Source organism: Anoplopoma fimbria, chromosome 8, assembly GCF_027596085.1.
Source record: "Anoplopoma fimbria isolate UVic2021 breed Golden Eagle Sablefish chromosome 8, Afim_UVic_2022, whole genome shotgun sequence".
Classification (NCBI taxonomy): domain Eukaryota; kingdom Metazoa; phylum Chordata; class Actinopteri; order Perciformes; family Anoplopomatidae; genus Anoplopoma; species Anoplopoma fimbria.
The window spans coordinates 24,571,470-24,594,471 of NC_072456.1; the positions used below are offsets into that span (position 1 = coordinate 24,571,470).

A 23,002-nucleotide genomic window follows, 5' to 3' on the forward strand; every position below is an offset into this window, starting at 1 on the left:
TATTTAAATCATGAACAATCTGACCTAGATACTCGGATGTAAAAGCCAATGGTTGTATGGAGATGTGCTGAGTCATAAAAACTAATCTTTTGAATCAAAAGGCAGATCTCTTCTGACATCATCTGCCATAATTGCCCTTTCGCTGCGACGGCCAACAACAATACAGAATACATTAAGTTGTTGCTTTTTATTAATTCCATTTCTGCCCTTGTCAGCCTGGTGATGTTTGTTCCTATGAGACATGCAGCTGGGGATGGGATTCGATAAAACAATGTGACTACACGTCAAAAGGTTCTGAGGCTGATGGGGAATATTGACTCAACAATGCAATGACAGCGCTCCGTTTGTTCGAGCCAGTCTAGTGTTTGATGTTATGGAGATACCATTACCACTTCCCTTTAATGCCTTTGTATTAGGTTACTCTTATGTCCTCGTTTTGAATTCTGCAAAATTCAGCAAATATTTTGAGGAAACCCCCGGCTTCCCTGTCTAGTATTTGGCAAAGCGCATGTGACTGTGTGTCTGTGTTCTGGTGCAGCCTGTGTTGAAGCACTGGTCTTTCACTAAAGTGGCCTCCGCCTTGTTTTATTCACTCTGTTTAGTCAGTCGTAACCAGGCAGCTCTAGGCCAGAACTTGGAATATTTCTGTGTGACAAATGACAAACAAACTCTGTTTTTTATGGCCGTGTTATGTTGTCATTATATCACAACTAAGGGCCGTAGTTTGGCCCGATGCAAAGTGTAAAGTCTGTAGAAGTTATGGACGTTATAGACACATTCAATTTTAAATCTTTTATTGAAAGAATGAATAATAAAAAGACCCTTCTAGGTCGGCTTCATCCACATACTGAGGCGGTTGCTATGGGACGCACACTAGCAGTTCGCTTATTATTTTTTTCTTCATTATTTGGCTCATTATTTAAATAGTTTGTATGTAACCGACATACTTTCCGCTGTCAGTAGGATGACTTTGATATTTGCTCGTAAAGGGCTTGCCTTTATTTGTTTGGATGTGTGTCTCTTGATGTGGCGAGGCTGCTGCTCCGGTCCTCGTGCTTCGGTTGCCAACGGCGCCGGTGAGAAGTTTCACACTTGTGGCCACTCATCTGAATTGTGGTGCTGTGCTTCCGCTTGTTCATATAACGTTACGTAGCGCTGCATGTTGTTGAGCAGGTGGATTTCTTTTTCTCCTCAATCTACTCCTCCATTTTGTACCAGGTTTTAGCAGCTTAATTTGTATCTGTAACCTGGCAGAAGTCTCTTTTCATCCGTGTGCATGTGAATCCATGTTTATTTATGTCCCTTTTTTTAGAAAAATCTATTTATTTTAAGGTTGGCATCAGCTCAGCTCGCCTGGCAGATGTGTGTGTGTGTGTGTGTGAGCCAGGGTCGGTGTGTCAGGTTGTAGGTGTTTTGAGGTCATGAGGTCGGGGGTCAAAGGTGAGTTTAGGGTCAGGGCTGTAGTAAAAATGCCCAGCCTGTGAGGGGATGAGAATGTCAGCTATGAGGGTCTCGTTCCACCTGACACTTTCAGGCTGGTCTTCTGCCTCTTTGGTCACGTGACTCTGCATATCTGGAATATTCTCACCAGAGGAAGTTTCAAGGCAGCAGTCTGCTTAAAGGAATATGTCAAGATAGGAGATTTAATGGTTTGTAAACTAGGCTACATCTTTGCGTTAAATTCATGAACATGGATTTAGACGTTGTGGCACAATGAGTGGGATTTTTCAGTTGCGGTTTGTAAACATTCAAAGTTGGCCCCGGCTCAGCGAGGGTTACGGCGCTCGCCAACCCCAGGTTCCCACACTCATTCTGGAACCAGCTTTGTCCAGTTGGCGCTTCCTCTCGCTGTAATTGCATTTAGTCTTTCGCTGTGTGCTCCAGTATTCCTAGCTTCCTCTTGGATGCGTCGTTAGTTTGACACTCAGAGTTGTCCTGAACACAACGAAATGAAAATAAAAGTGTAAATGCAGAGTGCACGGTCTCCGTAACAGACTCCACACACTTAGTGATGATGGAGAGGGATGATTATTTGTATGAGTCTAAATATTGTTTTTAAGGAAAATCTGACCTTTTTAACTGGTATTTAGATTGGGAAAGAAAGCCCTGGTGTTATAAACAGGATGGACAAAATATTAGGAACGCCTCTCCGGTTTTATGCGAAAGGCTGAAAGGCTGTTGACTTGAAACGGAGCATATTCCCAGCGTCATCCATCGCACCGCGGCTCATAAACTTCATCCAAACCGAGGGAGCGCACTCACATTTCAAATATACCTCTTACTTCATTGGACGTGTGTGTGTGTGTGTGTGCTCAGGTGTTTCGAGTTAAATGGATGTCGGCGGGACTTTTGTGAGTGTTTTTGTTCGAATCCCACCCGCCAACTGGCCCAATAGAACATAAACAGAGCGCTGCCGCACCCTTCCACTTCCCCTTCACATTGTCCCGATCCACCAGTCTGGATCAGAGACGAGGCTTTCTTCTCACAACACGGCCCCCTCATCTATCTGTCTAAACCCTGAGTGTGTTTGGCCGAGAGCTGAGCCTCGGCTATGTCATGGAAACTGGTGAACTTGGTCCTGATCCCTGCCAAAGACAATAGATCAGACACAGACAAACACGATTCCCCTCTCCGGTTCCTCCTCTCGTCTCCTTCGTGTTGTTGTGCACTCTTTCCTCACCGTCAGTCAGGCCAGTTCAGGTGCTTTTTGTTGGCTTTTTTGACCCCTTTCTTTTTATTTTGTTTTTAGAACCGCGTAAAATAAATATGAAGCCGTATCCTCTGCACCTGTTCTGCTTTTCATCTTCTTTGATGAGTGAAAAGGGATGTTTCCTGTCTTAAGAAGATGTGTGTTTCTCTCTCTGTGTCATCTCAAAGGAACCCGTTCACTTCTGTGTGACTGAGACAACCTGTTTCCTGTCTGCTTTTGTCAGGTCGGGTCTTGACATGCAGACGGAGACTTGCACTCACATGCCCACAGTCACACACTTCACCAACTGTCAAACTGGGTGTTAATTCATCTCATTCACACTGTTTTTGTTTTAAATCTCAATGTCATATGACCTGAGGTGAGAGTACAATGAAACTCGTATGCTTACTAAAGACAAGGCAGTGACCGAAGCAGTACAGACTTATTATACACAATTCAGACGGATCGCTAACAGTAGGAGAGTAAGGTAAGTTTATTTATATAGCACATTTTAAACTCGTATACTCAGAAAACTGGAAAAACCACAATTCACTTGCATACAAATGTACTTTTTATTTAAATGACATTTTCAACGATGAGTCGACTAATCGATTCGTTGATCGACAGAGAAAGAATCTGCAATTTTTTTATAAATCCTGTATGCAAAAATGGCAGAAATGGCTTTTTCAGCCTCAAATATAGATATTTGTCGCTTTTATATCCGTTTTTATTTATACAATATTAAATATTTGTAGCTTTTTGACTGAGAAAACAAGACATTTAAAGTAACCACCTTGGGATTTGAGAAACTGTGATTTAAATGTTCTTTATTTCCTGATATGTTATTGACCAAAAGATGAATCTATTTAAACCAGAAATATGAATAATAATCGATATTAAAAAGTACATTCTGAATATTTGGCAAAATGTGGATGCCATCTTCCCACCTCATATGGCATCCAGACAGCTGTCATGAATTCATCCGTTTCCTCCCACCACACACTACAGACAGGTGGAGTTTCTGTCTGTTCCTAGTTTTGTTTTAATATTTCTATAAGGGATATTTGCAATATGTATGAATATGTTGAATTCCTGGCATTACGGCTGTGACATTTATAACTGCTCGTCTAAGCTCAGTGCTCGAGCTGCCCCCCCCCAAACCAAAGACATTTTTAGTGCACGAACAAAACTGACTTTCACCACAAAGAATCAAACAAACGCACAATTTTAAATATTGTATTTACCAGACGTGTGCTCCAAAGACTCCTGGACATTAAGTTAAGCATGAGAAAAGCATAAAAAACGACTAATCGAGGGAAGAAATCTTAGTCAACAAAAATAGATTAATTGTGGCAGCCCTACTAGCAACTTCACATGACTAGTTACCCAGAAAAACTTGATGGACAGGCCTTCATTTGACTGTGCCTTGTATGCGAAAGGATAACCTCATTGTTTTTCCTGTTGCCTTTTGTCTCAACGTTAGAATCTGACAAAGCTGGGAGGATTTGGGGGGGGAGAGAAGAGGGAGAGGGAACAATGTCCTTCCTATTTTTAGTCAATAGATGAACGTTTATCTGCACACGCATCCTGTCTGTACTCGTCCTCCGAGACGGGAACCGAGGCCTCGAAAACCAGTCGTCGTCTGTGCAGCTCCGGCACATATCGGCCGTGGGAGGGTCACAAAAAGGGGGTGTGAGGGGCTCTTTCAGGGGGAGAAAGAGAGAGAGAGAGAGAAGAGGGGGAGGGGGGGAGGACGAGTGCAGGCGTTGAAGAGATACAGCTGTTTCTCCGGTCTCAGCTGTTGCTCCTCTTCCATTCGATGCAGGCTCGGTTTCTCCCCCTCTCTCTCTTTCTCAAACACACACACACACACACACACTAACTGGAAGAAGCACACAGTGTAACATTGTTCTTGTGAGAAAAGATGAAACAAGCAATCCTTCATAGCGGCTATCAGATGGGAATAGAGAGTGCTCGCCGTATTAGTAAGAGAGGCAGCTGTGGACAGATGAGGCCAAATCTGTCTTTCTGTTCTGCGTCACATTTTCTTATTGTTTCTCTTTTCTTTGATTTTGGTTTATTTTTCTACCATGAAGTAAGATGGGCCTGCTTTTATTTTCTTAAAAAGTAATTGATTACCTTTTCAGCCCCTCCTGTATCTCCTTTGACCCCCCCCCCCCGTGTGTGTCGGTGTCATGTTCTATGCCCCCGTGTGACCTCTGACCTAGTGAACTGTGTGTGTGTGGTCATACCCCGCCCTTTGACCAGCTATTCGGGTGGCAGTTTTGAAGAAGTCCTGGTTCTCACAAGTGTTGGGAGGTTGACACACTTATCCTCCCCCCCCCCCCCCCGTCTTACTCAAGCCTTCCCCTACTTGGAAGCGCTCCCTGTTGTGTGTTTTTTAGGATGTAATTGGTCATTTCATCAGGCCCTGGAGACTGGGCAATGCTGTGTTAGGGGAAGTCATGCGTGTAGCACTGTGTGTGTGTGTGTGTGTGTGTGTGTGTGTGTGTGTGTGTGTGGTGTGTGTGTGTGTGTGTGTGTGTGTGTGTGTGTGAGCATGCGTTAAGCTGTAATGGGAGGACTGTTTTCTCAGTCGTGCTCAGTTAAGCAGGTTCAAAGTGACTCGAGTCCCGGATCAAAACTAATCTTAAATACTCAAAAGCTCATGGAGATATTGTCGGGTATCGTTTCCTCCCCCCCCCACGCTTTTTGTCTTACTGAAAACTTCACACACACACACACACACACACACACACACACACACATATTAAACTAACAGAAACTTGATTACGGCGTGTTTGCCTTGTCGTTGTTGGCCGGTGCACTGGCTCCTTTGGGTCAAGTATCGTAGCGGAGCAACATGAGCGCCGACAGAATGACTTGTTGGAGGAGGATGAGCTCGTTGTGATAGAGGTGCTACATTTTTCTTTTTCGGAATTTCCCATTTAAATACCTGGACTGCGGCGGTCCGCCAAAGTCTATTTTTTTTCCTGGCACATTTACTTAGTGAACCTAAAATAGAATCTCGTCGAATCAGCTTTACAGCCCCCCCGATCCATCCTTCTTTATATATCGTTATAGTCATATATATGTATAGTTTATAGTATATACGTTCACAGTGTAGCATCATCAGGGATCTATGACTACGGGGATTTAATGCCGATCTCCTGAATGCATATTTTTACAGAAAATTGACCGATAATGATCAACAGTAAAACCTAATTTCACACTATTATGGTTAAACTATGATATTCATCTGCGGTTCACATTTGTGCTGAACCATTGGGGCTTATAGCCCTCAACATGTGTGCAACTAGGTTTAAGGGTTTATTTAAAGTAACATTAAGACTGTGTGACCTTTTGGCCGGCAGGAGCGGGCTTGTACCGTCGTCAGTTTATTTCTAGAACGAAGGTATTGTTGTCCCAGGACTTCAGGTGTTATATAATTGTATGGCTTGTCAGGTTGCAGCATGTCATGTCTCTTAAGTGGTTTCACTCAAGAGCCCCAAGGGGCCCGACCGGAACTCAGTCATCATCAATGCTGCCTGTCTGTCTTTGTGGTAGCATCGCTGTGAAGGCGATAGAACTGTATTTTTGAGTGGCAGACGGAGACGAGGAAGTTTTGTTTAGAGCGTGACTCACAAACCCTCATGACCCCGAAAATAGAAAAAATGATTGCACAACTTCAATAGTGTTGTTATTGTTAGGATGTATTAACTGGCTTATTGTCGGGGAGAAATGGTGAAAAAGTCGATTTGATTTCTGATTAACTTACACTCTTACAATCTCTTCACCAGAGTTGTATAAAACTAATTCACCCCCCCAAACAATAGACAAAAATGTCCAATTTGTATATCAACTTTCCTTAAAACCAACACTAAGCCACTTCCTGTCTCTATCACCAGAGTTTTAATGTGACCACCACAATAAAAGCCACACTGCTTTTACTGTAAAAAGCAGCTACAGGAAGTGTTGCCCCCGTATTACCAGCAAGCTAACATCACTTAATCTCTGTGGTAACACTTCCCTGTTGCCTTTTGTACTTGTGTGTTGTTGTTTGCTTTTTGTCTCTAGGCTGTCACATGCTATCTGAGTCCAAACTGCCTATCTAGACGGAGATAGACAGGAAACCGCTCTAATATTCTGCTATGACACAGACTACAGATAATATATTGTCAGTGCTGCAGTGTGTTGTTTGTTATCATCCTGAGCTGCTCTGAAACATTTTGTGTCATTCCACAAGTTTAAAGAATGCGAGCTGGAGGAGTCTCAATGAATATTCACATGAATCACCACATGAAATGTATATTTTTACAATGTTTCTTTTATCACATATAAACATGTAACATGACATTTTAATAGGATACCTACATCAGTAAAAAGCATAGAAACCTCTCTTCTGTTTTACAAACCTATCATCTTATAGTACATTGTCAAAAGCTTGATGGTGAAACATAGTTGGGTGTTACATCTGGCAACCAAAAGGGCTATAAATTGGTTGCAAATGTCAAACTGGAGCCCTGGAGCCTTTTCACATTATAGTCACTTTATTGTTGTTGGATGCTGGTAAGTTCAAAGCATCAAAACATGTAATTAACTCAGTAAAAAAAGCTTTACTTTCCTTCATAAACAAATGGGGAGAAGATGTAGCAAAGTGAGACACCGAGGCTTAAAGATTCGTTTCCTAATGCTGTGGAAGCCGATATAGTGATGGATGAGTGTGCTGTGCAGGCGTCTGGGCTCTGCTCACATTTATCTCTTATTCTTATTCTGGTTTAGTCTTTTCTCTATCTGGCCTACATCGTCACGTTTAGCCCCCAGCTGTCCACGAGGAAGTTTTTACTGCTGTGGGTCCGACTTGTGCCAGTCCTCAGAGACTCATCGAGGAAGACATCGAGATCGTATCAGTTTCCTCTAAACATTACTGACTGCTCCGCCGGCCTGTATTGTTCGACTGCCCTTTCCTCGTTAATAGTCCGTGCAGAGGGAGCGACCGCAGACATCAACGCTCCTGCCAACTCCGCACTTCCTCCACTTCCTCTCTCGCTCTCTCTCCACCCCCCTCTTGCCCTTTTTTCTTTTTCTTTTACTCCCCCACTCATCTGTCACCACGCTCAGGTCGCCTAGCCTTCAGCAGGAGAGTTGAACTTGGACTGGGCCGCCTGCCCGCTCCCATTTGGGCCACAAATCAGGCTGAAGCCAACACACATGGACATGGACTCACAGAACTGTAGGCCGGTTTTCTGCCCACACGTGACGGCCGGCTGCTCTGGGGCTCAGCCACATGCCGCTGCTTACAAGCTTGGCACCGTAGTTTCTCTTCAGTTCGTTTGATGGATAACCAGATACAGTAATCCAGACCAGTTGGGCCCATTATTGTGCCTCTAGGTTGCCATAGTTTTATTTTATTGCCGCATCCAGCTGTTGGCCAAGCTATCGAATGTAGCCGCTATCTTGCTCCGTGAGAGTCGTACATACCGAGTGTGCGTCTGTGCCACTGTGAGGGGGGATGTGCCAGGAGAAAAGACAGAAGCGAGGCCTTGAACAGCCTGTCTGTACAGCCGGAGCTCTAATTATCATCCCAGAGAGCTGCAGGGATCGAGGGAGAAGGGAAGAAAGAGGGTGAGAGAGGGAGGGAGAGGGAGAGAGGGAGGCAAGTGTATCTATAAAAAGCCTAATCACACCCCACGGTGCGAGCTGCTGCTACGACACCGATTTAGAACCAGTGGAATTTCACAAACAGGGTGTACAGATCTAACTAAACTGGGTTTAGCTGCGTGTGTGTGTGTGTGTGTGTCTGCTTAACACACACCATGACGTCTGTATGTTTTTGTCAGCTGATCTGAATAACAATCAGCTGACAACGTTCATCTAGAGGACAGTCCTGGTGATAGTATTTAATCGGAAAATGAAGCTTTCATCGTATATCTAGTTACAATAATCCGGCAGTGTTCACATATTATTTGTCATCACATAGATTTAATATCGAAGGATTTTGGCTACGTCGGAAATCACCTACATTGAAAATCACACACACACACACACACACCTGAGCCCCGCCTCTATCTGAGAGTAGCTCTTCACAGGATGCTGATTGGTCCAGACACAAACGCATTACTTGATCCCTGACAAGATGGATGTTTTTCGTGTGATATGCGATCCTGCGGTTCTCACCTGATCTCGTAACATTGTGAGCCGCTCAACCCAATATATGTGCCTCATGAAACACAGAAATATTGAATGTATAGAGGTCATACCAGATTAAGTAATCTAAGGGTGGATTCACTCTCGGCTTGTTTGGACCAGTTGTTTCGACGCTCCAGGTCTGGTTGGCTTGGGCGTATGTGAACACACCAATAACACTCAAACACTCGTGTGGTTTGTTTGCAGTCTGAACAAAATCGATACATCTGTAACAACTGGATCTCCCGTTGCCTGATGGATAGATGGATGGATAGAAAAAAACAACAATTTATGCTCATAAACCTGCCAAGATAATCTAATCACATTTACCTGCACCATCTGAAGAATAATCTCTGTGTGAATGGTGGTAGTCGCAGTCGAGATGCTCTTTAAGTGTTCACTTAATGAACACTGGTTTATTAACCGCAAGCAGTACACGCTGCCGGTGCTCCAAAAACACCAAAAAAAGAGAGAGGATGTGTTTTGAGGCAAAATCTTCACTGCAATATTTTTGTTACCGATGAGAGAACAGCTTGCCCATACGTGGCATTTGTTTACAACTTTTGGAAAGCTCTTGACTGTTGTTGTGTGAGCAATAAAAAAACCAAAGGGGAAAATGCAACATTTATCAGAGAATCAGAACAAAGCAAACAAACTGCAGCTCTGAAAAACGCCCTGAGATTAGAGGCACTTTCTCTGCCGCTGTGGGTTGAGATGATGATGAGCAAAGAGGACAAGAAAGGGTCGATCATTTTAGTATAATCTTAGTATATTGGATTATCATTCTAGATACCAAGAGCTATGCATCAATTTCATCAGCTAATCAGTTTGTGTTTATTTTCTGAATTTGGATCAGAATAAAAGTCTGATTGCTTTTAGTGCATGACAACTATGATGCTGCTGTGATTTTGAGAAACTTTGGACTGTTAAAATATTATTTATTAAGGTTCAAAGTAAGTAATAGATTATTATTTTTTTTAAGACCCTCTTTGCCCTTGGGTGCTCTGTTTTTCCTGCACGATTATGCTTATTCCCAGTCACAGACAGGCCTGAATATTCATGAGCCGATGGCTCGGTGTGTTGGAGGGCAGAGCACAGCTGGTGTGTGTGTGTGTGTGTGTGTGTGTGTGTGTGTGTGTGTGTGTGTGTGTGTGTGTGTGTGTGTGTGTGTGTGTGTGTGTGTGTGTGTGTGTGTGTGTGTGTGTGTGTGTGTGTGTGTGTGTGTGTGTGTGTGTGTGTGTGTGTGTGTGTGTGTGTGTGTGTGTCACTGGGTTCATTACCTATTGATTAAAAAAATACAAACTGTCAAATGATGTGGCGTCATAAAATTAAGTTTCTGTCTTCTTTTTCTGCACTCTGATGCTGTGAAAAAGCCAGATAATGTGTTTTCTGTGTCGATGGCGCTTCACCCCGTAAGCAGCGGGGGGAACCAGAGTGTGGTGTAAACTATGTTTTGCAATCCACGCTATCCCTCAGAGTTCTAAACCTGTTCAGTGTGTGAGAGTTAAAGTGATGAAACACCCCGTTCTAGGAAGGATTAGTCGGAGAGCCTTGGGCAAAAAAACTGCTATTTAAAATGTGAGCAAATACAGAACATTGTTTTTATGCAGAGATGTGAGGGATTGCGTATAAAGCTGCAGTGTTTTTGTTGTTCCTGCAGTTTTTACTCCTACTGGTTGACCGCCATCAGAACAACAGTTAAGTGATGGTGTGAAGGGGTTGTTGGCCACACACACACACACACACACACACACACACACACACACACACACACACACACACACACACCCCATTGTCCCCCTGCAGGCAGTACCACTAACCTTCGTGTGAACAGCCAACCTGCCGAGTGAAAGCAGTGTGTGTATCGAACTGCTGTGATATGCAGCCACACGCCGTGTGTGTGTGTGTGTGTGTGTGTGTGTGAGAGTGAGAGATCGACAGGGCCCCTCTTATCTCTAGATCAATAGTGTTCTCCGGGGGAGGCTCCACTAGAGCCCGGGGAAAGATGGAACCAGGATCCGATCCCCGATGCTTTAACGTCACTGAACCGGCTCTGCAGTAGTTATGACCAAAGTTGGAAGTACGGCTTCTCCGTTTTGTTCCTGTACACACTGGAGTGTAAAGATGGATTGTAGGAGTAAACCTACATTTTATATTTCATATGCTTGTAAACACACGATGGTTAAGGTTGTGTCCTAACTCGTTCACAGGTTGAGCCCAGTTGAAGTGTGTACTAGTGCAGACCTGTGTGGCTGGGCAATTAATTTGTTTTTACTATCGATAACAATTTTTGTCCTCCCAAGATTATGAAAACAAGATTATAGAGGTAAAAAGATTAATTGTGACCCGTTCCGTATTGCAATGATGCTCTGGTTTTTGTCTTGTGTTATAAATTCCTTTTTAGTCAGCTTAATCCCTTTTATGGGACCCTGTCCCGGCGCTGGCTGGCCCTCGCCGGGTGTAATACCTCAGACAGGCACTAGGTCGGCCCTCTGCCCGGCCCTCGTCGCTTCAAGGGGCTGGTGACTTAGTGCTGCTGCCCCTTCTCTTCTCCCCAGGTCTGCGGAGATGTCGGCAACCCACCTGACCAGTCTTTGCTCCATGCTTTCTGGGTGTGACGTTTTAATTCTATATAATCGACATGTTTATGATTTCAATTGTTTACAAGAGGACAAAATTCATCCAGCCTCTCAAATAGCACCAGCTGTGCTTGATGCATTTAACTCTTAAGATGTACAACATTTTCTTTCTAAATGCATAATTTATCCAAAGTCTAAGATCAACCTTATTAAATAACCGTGATCTCAATTTTGACCAAATTAATATGATTTGGTGATCTAGTGCAAAAATAATTAGCCTTAAAGATAAATGCTTTGACTTTGAGTCTTGCAGCTTCTAACAGTGTGAATGTCCTTATCGTGTGTGTGTCTGTGTATATGTGTGTGTGTGTGTGCTGTGTGTACTAAAGAGAAGGAGACGAGGCCACAGCTTACCGTGCTGTCAGACTCCTCACTGCTCCGCTCAACACACTGACCTACTTTGGTTCCCCCGACTCTGGTGCATCTGCGGCACACTTTTTTTTTCAAACGCATCGAGCCTCGAGCCGCTGCGAGGCAACGCAGACAAGCACGCGTCTCCACAGTGCATGCATTATACAGACGGAGACGGAGAGGACGGGCTGTAAATGTAATCAGAACGGGCACAGTGGAGCGAAAGAAGAAGTGGATTCTTTTCTGGCTTTTTCCAAAAGCTTTTGCAGTGAGAAGGCCAGGGCTTTCAGCCGTTGAAGTCACACAGCAGCACTCTGTTACTGCTCAACGTTACACAAATCCATCGTCTGATCCTTTACTCCTGGTCCAACAACCTGTGACCTGTCCCTGAACACACTGGACGTACCTTTTCTAATCCTTTGTGAAAGCAGCTACGAGGAACTTTTATTTTGTGTAGATTTTGGCGCCCCCTGTGGACAAACATGATAGTGATGTCCATGAGCTCCACCGCCTTGTAAAGATCTTGATCTAGCTTGCGCGTGCATTAGTTTTGAAAATGAGTTTTTGATACCATTTGTTTTTATAAACAGCTGTTTGCAGGATGAATAGTGACGAGGTATTGTATCTATTTATGACTATGTAAGATAAATAACTGCAATATGAGAACGGCGAAACTTTGTGTTAGCATGCCAGTAAAAACAAAAGGTTGCAAAGTATCTAAAAAAATAAGAAATAAGAAACCTGTCTAGAAGAGCTGCACGGTTATGGCCAGAATGATAATCACGATTATGCATTGATTTTAGAGTCAAAATATTTAAATAAACAGAGCTCTGCTGTCACTTCCATGTTGTGCTACGTTCCTGCTACTGACAAATCTTTGCAATCAAAATAGGACTTAAAATAACGAGTGATATACATTATATTACCCTTTTGCTTTTGACTGCAGCTTCTGTTGCATGACATCTCTGCAAAAATGAAACCAAAACACCGTGATAGCATCCTTGCTGGTGCGACAATGCTTTCTAACATGTTCATGTAATACTTAAAAGTAGTCATTTCAAATACAGAAAGTCTTTCGATCTGTTGAATGACCGACAAAGGTGACTCTTGTTTTTGCCCCTGAAAGGTCCCTTTTTTTCTTTTCATTATCTCCCTGCTGATCCTGCTCCCGTATCAGCCATAACCACAAAATAAAACATCACAAAATGTAATTCTCTAAAGAAAAATCTCCCACCGCTTCCTTTTTAACTGGCTAACGTTCTTCTCACTACCAAACTTTGCCTGTGAAAGTTAAAGTATAGGCTTAAAAGCATAGTTTTGTGTCCTGATGACAGGCATTAAGAATAACTATCACGATTGTCTCTTTTTCTTCATAGCTATCTAAAAACTCCTTGTCGTAACTTTAACGCGTGTCCATGTGTTAGCTTGAACCTCGTGTTGGGACTGAGACGGACTCGTGAGTAAACATGTACACACACACGAACAAAGTAAATGAGATTAAGGCTCGGAGCAGCCTGGTGCTCTGAATGCCAGGTGATCAGTGTTTCCACCGCCGTCTGTGACGCACCGCCACAGTTTTGTCACAGAATATCAAATTCACTGTACGTACTTGCATCAAAAAGCTGTGCCAAGTGGGAGATAAATGTCCGCTGTTTGTCTAGAGAGGGCTAATGGGAAAGTGTCAGTGTTTTACCGCCCATAAATTGATTTTTTTTGAGAACGTTATTGATGATGATATCTGATAGTTTTAAGATGCATGGTGTTAAGCTTATCCAACCTGTTGATAACCTTTTCTGTGGTGGTACTGGTACAGCAGTATAATCAGAGCTGCTGCAATCATTTTCATAATCAAATAATCTGCTGATTATTTTCTTGATTAGCCAATTAAAGAGCCAGTGTCCTATATATGCAGTGTGTGCTCTCTGATTCGTTTACCTCCTGGACAAATATCCATTAATCATGACAGACTTGTAGACGGATATTTGTACCGTTAAGTTGAGGTGAAGAGGAAAAGGACAGAAGATGAGCAGCGTATAAGGAGGACGGAGGCTGAATGGAGGTGCTGGAGACCTGATTTCAGGCCCACTGGCGACGGGAATGTTAAGGCTCAGTGCTGCATGTGGAATGCAGCGCAAACACACAAATAAACACTCGCTGACCATCGCCGTGCCCTTCAGTAACGAGCACCTTTTTGTGTTTGAACTGCGGTACGAATGTGAATGTCAAAAAGCCGTCTGACAACACGAGAGGAGGGGAGGGAGGGGGAGCCGAATGAGAGAGGTGTGATTCAACAGCACCTGCTATGCAGTGTAATGAGTCACATCCAGCGACACATCCTCTGCTACAAGCTCCGACACGAATCACTCCACGTTCCTCTGTTATTCTCTGCTTCCCCCTCTAATCCTGTCACGTCCACCCTCAAGTCTTATCCCTCTGAAGTAGAAAACGCACACCTACACCTTATCTCTGATCACATGGTATACTTTCAGCTGACTTCGGGCTGTCCCCTGACAGTCAAGGGTCAGTCGGTGACCCCTCAGTCGACCTGAAACGCTTCATTTTTGTTTTTCGAGGCTAGATCTATGAAGAACTTTGTGCTCTTGCAAACTATCTTGTGCTATAGTTTAAAATCTGATCATACAGACGTTGGTTATATCAAAATGGATGGTGACGACACACAAAGAACAACATCCACAAAGCATCGTAAAAGAGACGGGGTTCATGTTTCAAGGTTGACGGTCTTGCCAGACCACATGGAGAGATGACGAAGCGTCCAGATATCGGGCAAAGGTTGCTGTAAAACTCGGGGCCGGGTCTTCACTTTGGCCACCTTCACTTTGGGTCTTTCCAAGCTGATCTAGAGCCAGTTGTGGTGCACGGCCACTTTAGGAAATGCGCCCAAAGAGGAGAGAGAGGACCGGCGAGGAGAGAGAGGACCGGCGAGGGGATCCCTCCCTCACAGAGCTGCAGTCCCCTTCAGTTCAGTTCATTATGAAACGGCGTCGGGCTGCTTAATGTAACGTTAATGTGGTCGAAATCATCACTGATACTCAATGATGATCAGAATCAGAAAAAAATCTGATTTGGTTGCAGCACTAAAAGAAACCCTGTACTTGAACCCCCAGTAAGCAACGCCAGGACTCCAACCACTGGGAATCATGTCACAAAACCCAACACATGTCGGATCAGCTCACTATCAAGAGGTGCATGGATGTTGCCAAGAGGAGAAGGAAGAGGAGGGAGGGGAGGGGGGATGTAAGACGGACTCTTACATCAGGATCTCTGGATTGTGGAGGGCAGTGACTCAGACGGAGGGGGTGCTGCCTCTCTTTGTGTTTCTGGAAGCAGCATAGCTGGAGGCGTGGGCGTCTGAAGGAGCTGCAGAGTTGCGATCCAAACCGGCCCGCGGTCGTTGGAGAGGAGGACGCTCGGACAGAGGGGGCAAAACTGGCAGTGGACAGGCAGAAACAGTCTGTTACCAGAGGGTGTTTACTCCACTCAGGGACCCCACAATGACTCACTGACTCTTTGTGCACAAAAAGACCTTATTTCTGTTTCCCTAGCACAAAAAAAAAATGTGTCGTCTCGTCTGTTATCAAGCTCAGTGACTGTGTTTACATGGTAAGATGTGATCTTTTGAAAGAATGTCAGGCCTTAAGTCAGCAAAGGTTTAAAGTGGACTTCGGTGAGTGGAAGTCTTAATCCACTGTTTGTCCTGCTGCTGAGCTTTGTACCCTCACCCAGCACGACGGCGGCCCGGCAGGGGATGACGAGCTCTCAGCCTCTAAAGGCCGACTGCTGTCTGCCAGCATGCAGCATTAGTCTTCATCAAATCCCACACAGTCCAACACACAGGCTCTCTATCTGTCAGAGTAGTGAGACACCTGCTGGCTAATGTGAGGAATGTCACGTGAGAGGCCTGGAGGCAGAGAGCATGATGGGACGTACACTTGACTGGCTTGTAGAGTTGTTGACAAGCAATTTGAGGATTTATTTTTTTCATTTTTTACATTTTATATACAAAATCGACTGAACATGATTGTGAGCTGCAGCCCTAGACTCTTGTCTTGTCCTTTTGGTGCTCCCTGATTGGTTGAAGAAGGAGTTTCAGTGGTCATATGATATTAATTTGCAATTTCCTGTAGACAATCTGTGAAATGTGATTATTAGTGCTTCCTCTTCTCAGTGGATGAGTGACTAAGATTTCTTTAGACGATTATTTATGCTTTCTTTTCATGCTGAATGCCTTATTTCCCCCAAAACTCATGGGCACTTCTCTGGTAAACACAAGATTTAAAGTGGAGTCCTAGTCAATAATGTGTGTTGCATTAAAGTGAGCAGATTAAAGTGACTGCGAGGAACTTTAAAGTAGTAATGTAACAGTCTTAATGTATTACTGCTGGAGACCCAGAGACTGGAGAACCAGAACCAGGACTGAATGATGCAGTGAAATTAGCAGTTTTCTAAAAAAGACTCTGACACTCAAAACCAAACTACCAAAATGAAAGCTCCTTGTACTAACTTAATATTAATATAATAATATGATACCACTACTAGCTTATGGCATTGCAGTTTAGATGCACATGGTGCTCTGATGGTCACACGCTTGTTGTCATGGTTACTTCTGTCAAACTGCCACCTCCATATTTTATTTTCAGCAGGGAGCTCAGAGTTGCTAAAACTAAATCGGCACCAAAGTTCCCACTAGACCCGACGTAACGAACCTCGTCAACACGATGGCTGATGGTCCGTTGAGCTCTTATGCGAAATCAGATCAGCGACGGGGTTTTTGAGCAATGTTTATTTTTAAAATGTATTGCGTGGGTTTTTTTCTTTTTGCTCATGTTCCTCTCTGTCTCTCTCCTTTTTTGCTTTCACACAGAGACAGCAGGAGCCAGAGAAAGACGGGAGTCGATAGACAAAGACGGCGTCACGAGAACAACCGGCTAACCTCTCCTCCAGCACCATGCTCATCTGACACACACAACTGGTAAGTCTGGCCACGCCTTTGCAACGACGGCTTGGTTTTTTTTTCTGGAGGTGTGGCGGCAGCACGGACCTGTTTGTGTGCCCGCGGGGTAGAATACTAACTGTCTTTTGATCTTTTTTGCATATGAGCACAGTTAGAGGATTGTTCATGGCTTATTGTTTCAGACACAGAGGAGTGTAGACGGAGCCAAACACAACCAAATGAGCTGATGTGTCACAAATGAAACCAGTTTAGTTGTAGATGTATTTAGCGTTTCATTTTTGAATGAAAAGATAGTTGCATTACTTATGGTATGTTCACAACTTTAAAAAAGACAACAACTAGCACGCGACAAAACTCCACAGTGATCTTTTTACGTCGTAGCCCAGGGGAAGCCCAGACAAAAAGAACCACAAGACATACACAGGTGTTAGAGCAGGAAGTACGCTAATTACAGATGCATGACTGAGAGGCTCGTAAATACAGACTGACTGTGCTTCTGTCAGACAAAAGGAGGGACGCTGACGTGATGTAGTGCTGTTAGCCCCGCGGCTCAGCAGAACGCCACCGTGGAAGGCAGCTAATGGGCTCTTAAAGCACCGGCCTGTTCCAGCCTTGAGCCTAAAAGACAGACTGAAAGACACACACACACACACACACACACACACACACACACACACACACACACACACACACACACACACACACACACACACGAACACAGAGGCCGTCATTGTCAAGTACACAAGGGATGCCTTTGCTGGCTTTCAGGATTCTGAGCAATTTCTTATTTTTTATTACTCTCTCGCTGTGCTTTTGACAAAGAAAAAGGCTCAGAGGTTGTTTTTTTTCTGTCATGGGCAGAGATGAATATTCAGGAACATTAATATATCATCCTAATAGGACCTAAATCACAGTTGAAATGTCCTTTTTTTTAGAAGCAATGACTTTGTGAAGTAATGATAATGAATCAGAATGGAAAGACAATAAAAATGCATCAGTGCAGCATTTAGTGGTTCATAGAAGTAAAGAAAAAACTGAGAAATTGATTGAATCATTAGTCAAGAAAACAAACAAACCTTTGCTAGTTACAGCTTGGAAAAAACCTGTTTGTGTTTTTTGACATTTTGAAAAGAGAGGAAGCAACTTCAAGAGTACACTTTGGGCTGTAGGAGTACCAGCAGCAAAACAAACTTATCAATATCAGTTTAAATATTTTCATCACTTTACCTTGCTGTCTGACAACCCGTTCTGGCTGTAAGGTCGTTATCTTTACTCTCTTCAAAGCCACCAGACTCCATTGATAACAACAGGGATTTAACCTTGCATAACACAGGAGCTGCTGGTCTTTCTATGCCTCCATCTGTTAGTTTGTCTGTGTTATTGTGTGACTATGATGAATCTGAACTAACCCTTAAAACCACCAAAGTCACACAAACTAATTATCAAGGCAGCGATAGACCAGCAGCTCCTCGTGTTCTGGGAGGTAAAACTACTCCTGCAGCTTTAATGAGAGTAAAGATAACGGCGTCAGTTTGCTGTCGGAAAAGACAATTTGTGACAGCGAGGTAAATCGTTGAAAGTATGATATTGATTTAATGTTTAAGGCAACTTAAGATGTTTTACTGCTGCCCCCCCGTCCACAGCACTTTCTATGGATAAGTACCTCATATGACTCACTACAAAAATAATTCAAACTATCCCTTTAAGTCCGCTCTGCAGAGTCGCTGAGTGGCAGCGCAGACATGCTCCAGTGTCCGGTGTAAGCTGTTTAGTGTTGTGTCTCGTACTGACAGCTGCTTTCTCCAAACCCCTTTCACAGAAGATCTCCTCCTCACGCTGAGCCTAAGCTCCTTCTGTCCCGTCTCTCTCTCTCTCTCTCCTCTCTCTCCCTCCCTCCGGTGTAGTGAGTGACAGACTGTGAAAGTCTACGTCCATATGGCAGTCACAGGTCATCCTGGGACGATCGCTGAACCTGTCAACACAAGTTCAGTCCCGTCTAATTTTCTGAAGTTGAATTCTTCTCAGTAGTAGATTTGGTCGTTTTTTTAATAATGAGCTGAGAGTACTCCAATCCAACAGTAGGTGGTGCTGTTGCTTCGAGCTGAGTGTCTTCTTATGTCTGCAGCTAACGATTGTCCAGATGTGGTGGTAAATAAACTCACTGTGACATATTTTGTGTGTGTTGTTTTTCTTCTTCCCAGAGGGCCGGGCGGGCTTTGCTGCAGCTGAGGATGATGAATGGTCTCTTGCGATAGAGCTAGATGGTGTGGGAATGATGGACCTCCCTAATGGCCAATCAATCATCACCACCACCGCTGCAACGGTCTCTGAGGTGAGGCCACGTCCACTCACCAGACCGCCACACACTCCTTTCTAAAAATTCATCTTTTGACCACTTTTACACACGGAAAGTTCAGCCTTGTTTTCTAACAGCACCGCCATCTTTTCTTCTTTTCTTACAATACGTGTGTGTGTGTGTGTGTGTTTTTCTAGAAGAGCAGCAGCTCCGAGTCTCTCAGCGATAAGGGCTCCTCGGACCTGAAGAAGAGTTTCGACGCCGTTGTGTTCGATGTGCTGAAGGTCACTCCCGAAGAATATGCAGTAAGTGACGCTCAAGTGTGTGTGTGTGTGTGTGTGTGTGTGTGAGTCTTTAAAACCCAAAATGTTCAGTAAGCACAAACGCTATGTGCTGACTTGAGACAGGAGGAGACGGGATGATAGAGGAGGAAATGGGGTCAGAGTTTGGATCAGTAATAATTGATGATGTCTGGCAGTGCCAAGCAGCCACTGATAGATTTCATCTGGTCTCCACTGCACAGAGTTTTCCAATGGCAACTATGAACACACACACACACACACACACACACACACACACACACACACACACACACACACACATTATTAGCATCACCTTGTCGTGAGGAATAATGTTGCTCAGGATTGTCAAGAGTCTAAAACGAGACCAAGACTTTATGAAGGGTTGAGACCAGGTCAAGACCAAGACCAGGGCTGAGCCAGTCCCACACTGCATGGCACAATAATGATGAATTATGGAAGATTCAAAATGTAGGCACTCCTCAAACTGATCTGAAAAGATCCACATCCCCATAAAAACAGCCATAAAAAAAGCAAACATAGATTCCTCTTCATTCACTTCTATTATTGCCATATGTACTGTACGTGTGTGTGTATAAGTGAACCATGAGAAATGTCTTGATTAAAAAATAATCTAAATGCATTGCAGGTGTGAGTTTAATGTGTGATCTGTGAACAATCAGTTATGTTAACAAATCAATCAGACAATGCGTAGGCAGTTTTGTGACGTAGTCCTGCAGATGTGGTCTAGACCGGTCTTGTAATAAAATCCAGAGTCCTGTTTGTCTGAGACCAAGACAAGAACGAGTAAAAATGGGGTCTAGACCTTCAAGAAGTATTCTCGAGACGGGGATTGTCCCATAATAAATCAAATAAAAGCATGTTCTTTAATCTCGTTTCTTTGATGTTCGTCATTGGTCTGCACCGTTCAACCACAAGAGGGCACTCTTTCTCTTCTTTTTAACTGTGGTGTCTTTATTTCACATGTCTCCATGCTATATATATCTATATATATTAGCATGTTACTTAAAGGTCCATTCAATAAAGACCACAGTCACAACCACCTGAGAGGACAAAACCTCTCTAGCAAAAGCTGTGTTTTGATAATTGAACCATTATTTTAGGAAACTTAGATTTAGACAGTTTATCATTTTTCAAAGACAATAATTATATGGCAGCATGTGACAAAATGTTCAATCTGAAACACAGCCTAGTCTAACAACTGTTTTATTTGTTTTTTTTGTCTCCTCCAGGGTCAGATTACGCTCATGGATGCTCCTGTGTTCCAAGCCATCCAGCCAGAGGTGAGCTGCTCTCAAATCTGTTGATAGGAAAGAGGCGTTGACCAGCGTTTCATTCAGGCAGCTGTTTTTAGATTTAGTCACATTTTAGTCACATTTAAGTAATTTTACCGCCTTTAGTTTTAGCGCAATTTAAGTCTATAAATGACAGTAACTTTAGTCTTAGTCATGTGTCAAAGGTCCTTTTCAGTCATCAGAATATATCGCAGATTTCTGTCAATATAGTCCGACAAAAAAACATACATTTTGTCATTTAAGATTTTTTATTAACTGATGAACACATTTTAGAACACACTTTTAAAACTACATCTTAGTCTCGTCTTTTTTCGCCAGCCACATTGAATGCGTGAAATTGTCTCGCCGTCTTCTCGTCTCAGTCACAGGAAAGGAGGACGCTGACAAACATATTTCGTCATAGATTACCGCTGGTGTTGACAGCTTCACTTTTGACATCTAGCGTGAGAAACCAACACGGTTCAGGAGTGACATGTCTGAAATCGGATGTGACCGCTCGAAACATTTACACTCGCATCTCAAAATACATGAAACGAGAACACACACAAAACAAATGTCAGTTAGTCGACAACAGGTCCAGTGGATACTTTACATAATTGCATGTATGTATATTTAAGAATTTACACCCTCCATCTGCCGTCTGTCTCCCTCCGTCCCTCTCTTCCTCTGCTCTGTCCGTGCGGTTGATACCCTCCACCGTGTTGTTGCTCTGAGCAGCTGTGATCAGAACCACCGCACGCGTCCTCTTATCGTAGTGATGGGGGCATCTGTGTCTCACCCGCTCTGTCGCCTCCAGATCCGGCTTAATCTCCTGCTTTTTTTCCTCTCTTTTGAATCATTTTTGGACTCCCTTTTTCTGACAGAAGTCACGGATAACCTGTGTTTAAGGTTTGCCACTGTGGCCTTATAAAAGCAGCACCCCGACCACATCCCAGTGCGGTGCGCTACAGTCTGACTCCTGCTCCTACACATGTGCAACACTTGTCTCTTCCCAAGTCTCAGCTAACAGCACAGCCACACACACACACACACACACACACACACACACACACACACACACACACACACACACACACACACACACACACACACACACACACACACACACACACACACACACACAGATGTTTATCATTCCCAGTCTGGCGTTTTGATTTGATTTAGATAACAATGTCGTCGTGTGGCCTGACCTTTTTCGGATTCTTTTAAATAGTTTGTTGTGGCTGAGTAATGGAAAAGACTTCCCCGTTAGCTGTTTTCTTCCCTCGGGGGAAGTCATTGACGTCGTCTGGACGGCAGCCCCCGATGGACGCCCAAGTTCACACTGCGTGGTTTATAACTGCAAACATGCTCCTGTGCTCCAGTCTGGTTTTGACAGGCCGACAGGCTCAGTGGGTTTTATAAGCCTCATGAAAATGTGTCCGTGTGTTTCAGTCCAACTTAGCAATTTGGAAAATAAGTTTTAGAGGGTCAGGAACACGGGGACAGCGGCTCACTTAATGCTTTAAGATGGGGAGATCTTTAGAGAGACCTGAAGTGGCATGTGTGTGTGTGTGTGTGTGGTGAGTGTGTGTGTGTGTGTGTGTGTGTGTGTGTGTGTGTGTGTGTGTGGAGAGTCTGTGGTCTGATTGAGTGGGAGAGCTGACAAGGAGATGAAGGATGCAGTCTGGAGGTAGAGTGACCCAGCGGCGTCCTGGCAGTGACGGATCCAACTGGAGAGGCTTTTCCTGCTCTCACGGTACTTTTTATTTTTGTCTCGCAGCACCGGCTGAAGAAAAAAAAAAAAAAAAGCTGCACAGCAGCTATGACCGAACTAGAAACTCAGCTAGAGTTTCCACTGCTGTCAGTCTCCTCGCCCTCCTCACAGACACATAATGGGAAAAGCAGGTGTGTGTGTGTGTGCGTGTGTGTGTGTGTGTGTGTGTGTGTGTGTGTGTGTGTGTGTGTGTGTACGTCTGCTGCTTCACTCGGCTCGCTGCCTGAATAGGAAAATATTAAATAACTTGGTTGAATCTGTGAGTTGTGCAATAATGTTTTTACTGACATGGAGCCCATTTATGCACCCTTTAAATGCCATGTTACACCACTGAAATAGACGTGTGTGTGTGTGTATATAAACATATGGGAAACAGTGATGGACATAATTGGCGGTAAGGGACAGTAATTCATTTAGAACAAATCCTTTTCATTTTTGAAAGGGAAAAGAAGACAAATAGTGTTCGTTTCCATGATAACTCTCATTTGTCAAAACAGT

The 23,002-nt window shown here is 43.8% G+C and overlaps 1 protein-coding gene across 3 annotated transcripts in view; it reads left to right on the forward strand.

The window, feature by feature from the left end:
- Positions 1-23,002, forward strand: part of ralgps2 (Ral GEF with PH domain and SH3 binding motif 2) — a 76,910-nt gene that overhangs the window by 5,838 nt on the left and 48,070 nt on the right. For all 3 annotated transcript variants that reach the window (XM_054603334.1, XM_054603336.1, XM_054603335.1), the window contains exons 2-5: positions 16,748-16,855; positions 19,039-19,169; positions 19,331-19,438; positions 20,686-20,736. In XM_054603334.1, the coding sequence (XP_054459309.1) occupies positions 19,110-19,169; positions 19,331-19,438; positions 20,686-20,736 (219 nt within the window). In that variant the 5' untranslated portion in view covers positions 16,748-16,855; positions 19,039-19,109. The remainder of the gene's footprint in view (positions 1-16,747; positions 16,856-19,038; positions 19,170-19,330; positions 19,439-20,685; positions 20,737-23,002) is intronic.